The sequence below is a fragment of the Salvia hispanica genome, chromosome 5 (genome assembly GCF_023119035.1).
Source record: "Salvia hispanica cultivar TCC Black 2014 chromosome 5, UniMelb_Shisp_WGS_1.0, whole genome shotgun sequence".
In the NCBI taxonomy this organism is placed as follows: domain Eukaryota; kingdom Viridiplantae; phylum Streptophyta; class Magnoliopsida; order Lamiales; family Lamiaceae; genus Salvia; species Salvia hispanica.
The window spans coordinates 36378340-36389635 of record NC_062969.1 but is presented as its reverse complement, the minus strand read 5'-3'; the positions used below and the strand labels follow the sequence as shown (position 1 = coordinate 36389635).

The window sequence follows — 11296 nt, the reverse complement described above, 5'->3', positions numbered from 1 at the left end:
AAATTATTAGTTGATCACATATATATACATTACATTTCCTTTTCTATAGTAATTCCAATATGGAAAAGAGCGTATATATGTATTTGTTCAAATTAGAGCACATATATATAAATGGCAATGATTACAATTAATATTATAATCAATTAGTATTACAATTAATATTATAATCAATTAGTAATACGATTGATTTAGGAATTATATTCCTATAATTATGATCAATATATTACAATAATAATGCAAAAGAATAGTCCATACTATTATATAGCCTATTTGATGGAAATGGCTTTTAGGGTTTGATAATTAGGGTTTGTCCTCTCTCTGCCTATAAATACAAGTGTGGTGATCCCATCAAATCACACACTTTACAGAGAACACATAAACAAAGGAAAGAGAGAGAAACAAATCCTTGGAGTTGGAGTTGGAGTTGCGCCACTACACCAGAAAAGGTTCAAGGAAATCGTCTCCTCCTTCCTCAATCGCTTCCGCTATGGATCGCCAAGGTATATCTCGATCCTATTATGTTTATGGTTTACGTGAAATACATGTTGTTCAAAGATCTTGCTTTATTTATATTCAATAATATAATCTTGAATATATGATGATAAATAATGTCCAACATTACAAGCATGCATATATAATATATGATACATGATTATATGATTAAAGTCCTTCATCGATGCGACGATGTCTACATGTGATCACATATTATAAATGAAAATGTAAGAAAATTACACAACATATAATTACTTAGTTATTGTAAAGTGACCAGACCATAATTTGTTTATAAATAGTAGAGTTTTTGGTAGAATTCAAGCCAACCAAGCTATTTTGTGACTAAAATAACTCGCAATCGTTATTTCATGAGTTTCAATTCACAATGAACAATCGTAGAAGAATTGCATCTAATAATATTTATACGCATGTGTATTTGTATATAATGTGTTGTTACAAGTTATGCATGATGAATCAACCACCTAAGTGCATGCATCAACCAAAAAGTTAAGCGCAGCCATGTATATTTTTTTATTAATTCTTTAACAATATAACTTCTTGTTGCTCTTATTGTGATGACAAACTACGAGGTTATAATATATTTACCGAACTGAGATCCTAGTGGCGTCAAAGAAAAATTATGATTGATAGTTTAGGAAGAAATTTTAAATAAATATGGGTTTAGTTATGGCTTATGAGAAAAGCGTACGTAATAAGCGTGGTCCATGTTTAAATATTGTTTTTCGTATAAATATATTTTTCTAACCACCAAGCACAATTGCAATATCTCCCAAATTAACTCAAAGATGGCTACATGTTGTGAATATATTAATATGTATGTCTCGTCCGTATCAAGACTAAATAATTATTTGATCCAATGAAATGACATATTATTAAGTTGATAGGTGAAATTCCAACAACCCTTTACAAACCATTAATAGTTGTCAAATTATGAGGTTTAATGCCTTTATTGGACGAGATATAAACAAACAATTTTCATTAGGAAACAACCCACAAAGATGACTAATATCAATTTTTTAGGGTTTGAGGCCTTTCTTGGATGGTTCGTATAGTTTCATTTTGAGTCCAAGGATCATGTGCAAGATTATTTATACTCATTTGGTGTTACAATGAGTATTTTAAGAAGTTAAAGTGATGTTTAGGTTAAGGGTTAAGCTCGTGTTATTTATAAATAATAGATGCATGCAATATGAAGATAAATAGAGCAAGAAAGCAGACCAAATCAACATTGTTAAAGTTTCACGTGAGATTATACTTTTCGCATTTATTCTAAACTTTAAGTGTAACTATATGTACTCCATACGGTATCCAATATATATCTCATATTTGACTGGTGTGGATTTTAAAAAATATTTGACCTTGTGAAGAAATATGAGTAGCTAGATTAAGTTAAGTAGAATGGGAACCTTACTTTTACATATATATTAGTTTTATTATAATTGTGAGTAAAAATGAGGTAGTAGAATGTGAGTTTATTTACTAAAAATAGTAAAAAATAAAATGGGACATTAATTGGGGATCATTTAAAGAAATATGAGATATATTCATTATAGGGTTAGTAATTTAGACATTAAACTATAATGAAAATAATTTTATTCAGTTGCAATTAATTATGATTATTTACATTAAACTTATTTTATAATTTTCTTATAGAAATTGATTTGATGTCGTCATCAATAATAAGCTAGAAGTATAAAAGCTTAAGAAAGAATGTTTACTGGTTAATATACAAAATAAGATAAACACTTCATGTGTTAATACCCACAACTACCACACGCCAGTTTTTTTTCGATGCAACAAATAACCTTTTTTTAGCAAAAAGATGCGACATTTAGTAAGATCGAGTTATGTATAAAGTTATTACCGCTATTCGTGAAAAATCATAAAAATTACCCTAAATAACTCGTAAGAATGTTACTTGTGCTAGTCCATATTTTTTTTATAGTATATCATATTCACCTAGTTAATTAAATGAAGTTTTACTAATTAATTGGTAATATTATGTTGAATATAAATGACGTACGTTTAACTTCGTTGTTTGATCTACCATTTCCCCCCATCTTTAGATATATATACCATTCATAATCGGATATAGATTTGTAAGTGTACATGTACAACTAGTTTAGAAAAAATTCATAAAAATATTATGAAGAAAGACTAAAATTCTAACGCTCCACTTTTCGAACCCTAACTTTCGAGTCATAAAATTTTTGCATTAAATGCTTTTAATTCTATGAAGTATGAGGATTGAATGATGAGTGATTTAATTGCATGATTTATTTATGACCTAGTTGTGTTGTGGAGTTGAGATTTATTTGAATAGTAAAAAATGTTGAGTATATGACGTGACTGTTGAATAGTCAAAGATGTGGAATATATGACGTGGCCGTTGAAAGGTCAATGTGTTGAGAATATGAGGTGAAAGTGGAAATGGTTGAAATTGTGACGTGATTGTGTAAATATTTTGATGCGGAGTGAAATATATTGTGGTGAATTATTCCCTAAGGATGAGTGAGATTAAATAGGATCTTCATAAATATCATACACATTTTATTTAGAATTTTCGACCCCCATGCTTTATTGGAGAGGAATCCTATTTTTCTTGGATTTAATTAAGTGCTTGAGATATTTATCCAAATTAAATCCAAAGTCCGATTATTTCTTATTTTCTCCATGAGAAAATCGACCCCTATGCTTATACATGGAGATTTTCGAAAATCTCATATTTATGGGAGAAGGAATTATTTTATTATATTATTTGATCCCCTCATTTATTCCCTCCCACGAATATATTCAAATATCCTAGCATCTTACCATATCTAAGGAGATCTTGCCATATCCTATTTTAATTAAGATTTGAAATTGATTCCTTGTGGAGGAAGCATAATTCACGCCACTTCCCTATTTTATTTGGAAAAATTATTATTTTTATTCTGCTCCGTGATATTTTATTCTACTCCGTGAAATACCAAATTAAATCATATGCTAACTAAATAGCATACAATTCGAACCCTCCCCTTATTTCTCTCAAAATTAACGCCAACTCCTCCTCATATCTCCTCAAATCTTTTTATTTATTTAATTATGGGAGTATATTCTTGAACTCTATAAATAAGAGAGAAAACCCTAACTCTAGAATCAAAGATCACGCCTACTCTCTCTCCCTCACGCCGTCTCCCACTCTCTCTCAAATTTTCTTCTATTTTCCTCCATGATTTCTTCATCTTTTGAGAAGAATTCAAGTTGAAGCCTCAAGAATTATTGAAGAATCAAGATTTTACTTTGTTTCTACCGATCGTTTTATTCAAGAAGAGGTATTTTGATCTATCATTTCTCATCTAGCCGATTGATCGGTGTTCTTGAACCCTTATGCATATAGATTGAGTGAAAAGGGGAAACAATTGATGAATATGAAGTGATATGCGTGTGTGCATCGGTATGCGTGCGTGTGTGTTTGTGTGTGTGCGTGTGAGATGTGTTGAAGAACACTCATACGAGACATGTTTTGATGATAGATCTGTAGTTGTGGTGCGAATAAAATTGATATGATGAGCATGTCTTGATTTTTGAATGATAATATAAAACTAATCGATGGGAAAAAGGGAAAACGTTGGGAACATTCATGATTTTGAGTAGATGATTGAGACTTACTTTTGATAAACATAATTTAAAGGTGATAACTCGCGCTCTCGGCGTGATAGCAAGGGGAAGAGCGTACTTGAGATCTAAGGAGTCGAGATGGACTTTATTTACTAAACTCTTTTATTTCCAAAATAATGATTATGGTGTTATAAGGGTGGTTTAAAACGTTATGCCAAGCCTATGATTGTTTTGATGATGTTGTGTGCCTGATGCCTAGTTTGTGAGTTCGCTCCATTAGGCTATAGGGCTATATAAACGAATTCGGGAATTCGGGTCTGAGTAGGGCCGCAAACCCTATCAGGCTAGTGTACACAGTTGGGATCGGGAGCCGTCCTTGCTAGTCGGCCGGTCTCGTGGGCGAATAGTGTGGCCACATTTTCGTCGCACTACGGAATTGATGTGAATTGTGAATTGTTGAGAAAATAGGGGAAATTGTTTGACTGGTCAGTCTATGAAATTATTTTGTGATACTCGATGATATTTGAACTCGAGTTTGCAGTTATAAAATAATATCATCGAATATCACAAAATAATTTCATAGACTGGTCAGTCAAACAATTTCCCCCATTTTCTCAACAATTCACAATTCACATCAGTTCCATAGTGCGACGAAAGTGTGGCCACACTATTCGCCCACGAGACCGGCGACTAGCAAGGACGGCTCCCGATCCCAACTATGTATACTAGCCTGATAGGGTTTGCGGCCCTACTCAGACCCGAATTCGTTTATATAGCCCTATAGCCTAATGGAGCGAACTCACAAACTAGGCATCAAACACACAACATCATCAAAACAATCATAGGCATGACATAACGTTTTAAACCACCCTTATAACACCATAATCATTATTTTGGAAATAAAAGAGTTAGTAAATAAAGCCCACCTCGACTCCTTAGATCTCAAGTACGCTCTTCCCCTTGCTATCACGCCGAGAGCGCGAGTTATCACCTTTAAATTATGTGTATCAAAAGTAAGTCTCAATCATCTACTCAAAATCATGCATGTTCCCAACATTTCCCTTTTTCTCATTGATTAGTTTTATATTATCATTCAAAAATCAAGACATGCTCATCATATCAATTTTATTCGCACCACAACTCCAGATCTATAATCAAAACATTTCGCGCATGAGTGTTCTTCAACACATCTCACACGCACACACACAAACACACACGCACGCATACCGATGCACACACACACGCACATCACTTCATATTCATCAATTGTTTTCCCTTTTCACTCAATCTATATGCATGAGGGTTCAAGAACACCGATCAATCGGCTTGATGGGAAATGATAGATCAAAATACCTCTTCTTGAATAAAATGATCGGTAGAAACAAAGTAAAATCTTGATTCTTCAATAATTCTTGAGGCTTCAACTTGAATTCTTCTCAAAAGATGAAGAAATCTTGGAGGAAAATAGAAGAAAATTAGAGAGAGAGTGGGAGACGGAGTGAGGGAGAGAGAGTAGGCGTGATCTTTGATTCTAGAGTTAGGGTTTTCTCTCTTATTTATAGAGTTCAAGAATATACTCCCATAATTAAATAAATAAAAAGATTTGAGGAGATATGAGGAGGAGTTGGCGTTAATTTTGAGAGAAATAAGGGGAGGGTTCGAATTATATGCTATTTAGTTAGCATATGATTTAATTTGGTATTTCATGGAGTAGAATAAAATATCACGGAGCAGAATAAAAATAATAATTTTCCCAAATAAAATAGGGAAGTGGCGTGAATTATGCTTCCTCCACAAGGAATCAATTTCAAATCTTAATTAAAATAGGATATGACAAGATCTCCTTAGATATCGTAAGATATGCTAGGATATTTGAATTTATTCATGGAGGGAATAAATAAGGGGATCAAATAATATAATAAAATAATTTCTTCTCCCATAAATAGGAGATTTTTGAAAATCTCCATGTATAAGCATAGGGGTCGATTTTCTCATGGAGAAAATAAGAAATAATCGGACTTTGGATTTAATTTGAATAAATATCTCAAACACTTAATTAAATCCAAGAAAAATAGGATTCCTCTCCAATAAAGCATGGGGGTCAAAAATTCCAAATAAAATGTGTATGATATTTATGAAGATCCTATTTAATTTCACTCATCCCTTAGGGAATAATTCACCACAATATATTTCACCCCGCATCAAAATATTTACACAATCACGTCACAACTTCAACCATTTCCACTTTCACCTCATATTCTCAACACATTGACCTTTCAACGGCCACGTCATATATTCCACATCTTTGACTATTCAACAGCCACGTCATATACTCAACATATTTGACTATTCAAATAAATCTCAACTCCAAAACGCAACTAGGTCATAAAGAAATCATGCAATTAAATCACTCATCATTTAATCCACATACTTCATCACTTAAAAGCATTTAATGCAAAAAAATTTATGACTCGAAAATTAGGATTCGAAAAGTGGGGCGTTACAAAAATGCCATGTAAAATGGTTTGATGTTGTCAACCACATGCGCCCTATCTTTTCTCTTCTCTTTTCATTATCTTTTTCTATTTCCTCTTTTAGATATAATCTTAAAAGTAGTCAATCATTTATATCATGATATGTTTGCGATTGGTTAGTATATGAGATGAAAAGTGGTCATCCAAAGTCCAAGCATCACATCTTTTCACCCCCCCAACAACCCTTATTAGTGCAATTTAAGAGCATTAACACAAATTAAACGGGACAAAATGAGTAGCACACTAAAATTAATTTTATGATGCTCTTTGTCCTTATGATTTTTAATAGTAGTAGTATAGGATTTTAGAAAATAAACAATTGAGAACCTGAGAATGTTGTATTCAACTTAGATACTCGCATTCGTAATAAAATTAAATGCGTTCGAAGAAGATGAAATTTCTGCTCCTCATGTATCTACTAAGAGGATGCATCCAATGTAGTAGTACATATTTATGATCGAATATCGTCAGAATTAAGATGCTTGGTGGGGTACTCAGAGCAGGATTACGAGGATAAGCTTTTGGAGCATTTATAAGAATAAAAATAATTTCAAGTACGATAAGGTGTCGGACATGATTACCTGATGTTCTTCGGTGGCAAGGAATTTGGTTTGGAAGAAACGAAGATCTCACCACTAGGCAATAATCAATTACTTAGGACATTGATGTAGTCGATTTTCATCTCGCGGTCAAGGAGAGTTTTTACACATAGTCGGCGCCTAGTGAGAGTCGTCCGACGAGTCATAAAACGGATTAACATGAGGTAAAATAGACAGCAAAATGAATGACAAGAAGTAGTGTCACAAGCAGGGAGTGATTGGACGAGTTGTCCAAAAATGGATAATATGGATGAAACAACGATGACCACCGTATGCGACAAACCGTTCCCCAGATTCACATCAAAGATTACATAGGCTCAACAATAAAAGTACGGAAACTTTGTCGACCAACTTGGATGCTAGCTTTTGTGGTTTGTAATTTTTTAATACATTACTTTTTTTAATACTTATTTTAATCATTATATGTTTATCTTGATTGTAAATTTTTCCAAATTCTATTATTTATTCAATTATAGAAATATCTCAATTCGAATAAATATATAACATTGGATATTTAAAAAAAATAGTACTATGAATAAAAAGAGTAAATAATGGGAGTGGAACCTTGAATTTTAAAGTTCTAGATTTGTGGCATTGGATTGTGAATGTTCTTAGTCACCTTTTATGACTGTATCTCATGTGCTTAAGTTCATGAAAACATCCATCTTAATTCTGTAATTAATTTATCCAATTCTATATTGGTTTTGTTTGTTCATGAGTATACCTATCATCGAATTTAACATAGAACCCAACAAATCATAATATCGTGTTAATCAGGAGTATGTTTTATAGGATATACTCAAAACAAAAAATGAGAATCATTAATTAGAAGGTGATTTTTTTTTTATCAAATTCCCGATTGAGAATCGAGCAGAGATGCAGAGTCAAACCTGTCGACATGGATGTTTTACTATATCTACGAAAATTATTGATGCTGTACAGTCGCTCACTGTTTGGCTTCAGCAATATGTCTCTGGGGGTAAATATGAGTATTTTAATGGGACACTGTTAGTTTTAAACTTTTAATAGTCTTCACATGTGAACTATTGAAATTAAAATTTCATATACCAACGTAATCAATATTTAACTAGATACTAGTACAAATTTCAAGTACTTATAAAGTTTTCTCTCTATGGATTGACAATTTTTTCCCTCTATGGAGCTTGAATTCATGTATCTTCTATTTCCGTGCCCATTCACCGTAGAGGCCGTAGAGCTATCAATAAACTTCAGATTTTTTTAAATGGTCTTTTATTTCAATCTATATTATTAATTTAATTATATAATTATTAAGTATGGTTTACAATACATCTATGATTTATATATATCCACCAACTCGGTTAAGAAATTTTGTTGAGGAGTCGTGGAGGCTTTTGGCGATATTTGTAATCGGAAGTCGAACACTGTCGATTGCTAGTTCCTGCTGGATATGCATGGGAGGGTGCACGGATTTTCCGATTTGCAGTGAAGCATAGATTGAAGAACAAGTTCATACTCACCTCTAACGTAACATGATTGAAGAAATTTAGACACAACCATTTATGTGTATTTGTATTTTTTTAAAAGTTTGTTTATCGTTGTATTTTTTCGAATATTGCAATACAATGAAGATTTTCGTATTATATTATTTTGGTATTTCAATTTATATTTTATTTGATAACGTAATAAAAACTAAAAGAAACAAAAACAAAATAGAGGTGACATGGAAAATGGAGATAGACTAAATTATACTCCCTCCATCCCACAAGAATATGCCTTCATTCTTTTTTAGTTCGTCCCACAAGAATTTGCACTTTCTAGTTTTGGAAACTATTTTCTCGCTAATGAGGTAGAACCCATCCCCCACTAACAATACTTTAATTACTTTTCCTCTCTAACTCTCTCTAACTTTACTAATTTTGCATTAAAACTAGTGTCAAATCTAAAGTGCATATTCTTTGGAAACAGAGGGAATAGTGCACTATTGTAGAAATTTGGACTGTGTGATACTCCCTCCATTCCATAGTAATAGAGTCATTTTGCCATTTTTATACGTTTTATAATAATAGAGTCATTTCCCTTTTTAGTAAAAGTCAACACATTTTTCCACACCTACTTTACTCTCTCTTACTTTTTTCTCTCTTCGTCTCTCTACCTTTCCATTTTCCACTTTATTCTTCATTTACTTAAGTCACCTAACACATTTTTTCTTAATCTCCGTGCCAAAAAGAAACGCCTCAATTACTATGGAACAGAGGGAGTAATATGTTGACATGCCATGAGGAAAATGAAAATGAGCTGATTTATAGGCTGATTTATATTTCACGACAGTGAAAGCTCTAAGGCCATGCTTGGTATGATGGAATGGAATGGCATTCCTACCTCCATTCCATTCCTTTGCTTGGTAAATTTTTTCCTTAGGAATCACCATTCCATTAGGAATGGTCATTCCATTCCACATGGGAATACCCATTCCATCCATTTAGCTAAGGAATGGTCATTCCATTCCATTTCATTTTCCTTTCTTCTTATTTTAAAATTTAACAATATTAAATAAATATTATTTAATATTATATTTAAATTTAATATCATCTCAATTTTAGCATAAATTAAAATTTTAAAATTTTTAATAATTGAAAAAAAAACACACACACACCAACTCACACAAACACATGCACACAGCAACTCACACAAAACACACACAAACACACACACACAGCAAAACACACACACACACACACACAACACACACACACAGCACACACAACACACACACACATGCAGCAACACACACACACACACACACACACAACAACTCACACAGCACACACAACACACACACACATGCAGCAACTCACACACAACACGCACATGACAAAACACACACACAAACAACTCACACACCACCACATATACACACACACATCAACACATGCATACACCACATATGCACACACTCATTTATGTGTATCGTACAAATTTATATGATCCAAAATATTGACAAAAATATTTTTGAATAAATATTTTTGTTATAGAATCAACATATTAATTATTCATATTTCATTCCAATCCATTCATATATTATTTTGTAGTTACCAAGCATAGGAATGAAATCAATCAAGGAATAACAATTCCATTCCATTTGTAAACCTTACATTCACCAAGCACAAGAATGGAATGAAATTGTCATTCCATTCTCATCTCCATTCCATTCCCTCCTCATTCCATTCCATCATACCAAGCATGGCCTAAGGGCTTAAGCCCCTATTGAATTGAATTTTTTAATATTTTTTTAAATATTTGTAAAATTTATTCAACTTTTATACAAATTATTACGGTATTGTGCAAAAGTTTTTATCTCTTAATCTCTTTTATATTATTTTCTCTTATTTTATTTTTTTCCACCTAAAATGTGTATCATTTTTTAAATATACATGAAAAAACAAGTCAATTGCTTAAGCTAAGGAAATACTATTATTGATCTAAATTATAGTATAAAATAAAGTTTCAAATAAAATATTGAAAATATAGTCCCTAGTCGTACTAACCATTTTCTATGTCCGGCCTCTAGCGACAAATACGGCAAAAAAAGCATTGATAAAATCGAATATTGGATGTCATGCTAAATATGAAGAAACAGAAATAGAGTTGGCATTGACTATTTTGCTTCACACTTTGTGTACATAAAGAGTAGTATAATGAGGAAAAGAAGAGGAGGAGATGAGTAGGCAAATAAAAACTCAAAATTGGAAGAAAAGAGACATTAACAGAAAAGATGATTCGAGAAGAGGCCTTGAAAACTGGGAGACATGAAATCATCAATGAGCATTGAATCATCCTCTAAACTATGGAGACTCGGTTGATTGAAATAGCAATCCCATTCCCATTCCCATTCCTCATCCCCTTCACATAGCCGCGGCAGCTCCACAATCTCTCCCAGCTCCAGGTGGTCCATCTGCGCGGCCTTGGTGGCGGCCGCCTGAACGTCCTGCGGCGAGGAGGTGGCGGGGCGGGGCAGCAGGTCGGATATCTCCGGGAAGTTGAGGATGGCGGCGGCGCCCTTGACGGCGA

The 11296-nt window shown here is 32.9% G+C and overlaps 1 protein-coding gene across 1 annotated transcript; it reads right to left on the bottom strand.

Annotated features, from left to right (window-relative positions):
• Positions 1 to 10854: 10854 nt before the first annotated feature.
• Positions 10855 to 11294, bottom strand: LOC125189949 (ethylene-responsive transcription factor ERF042-like; the record flags this gene model as incomplete). The annotated part of the gene is made up of 1 exon (XM_048087164.1): positions 10855 to 11294. A coding segment is annotated over one exon (306 nt), but the record flags the coding sequence as incomplete, so codon positions are not given.
• Between the last annotated feature and the right edge of the window lie 2 nt (positions 11295 to 11296).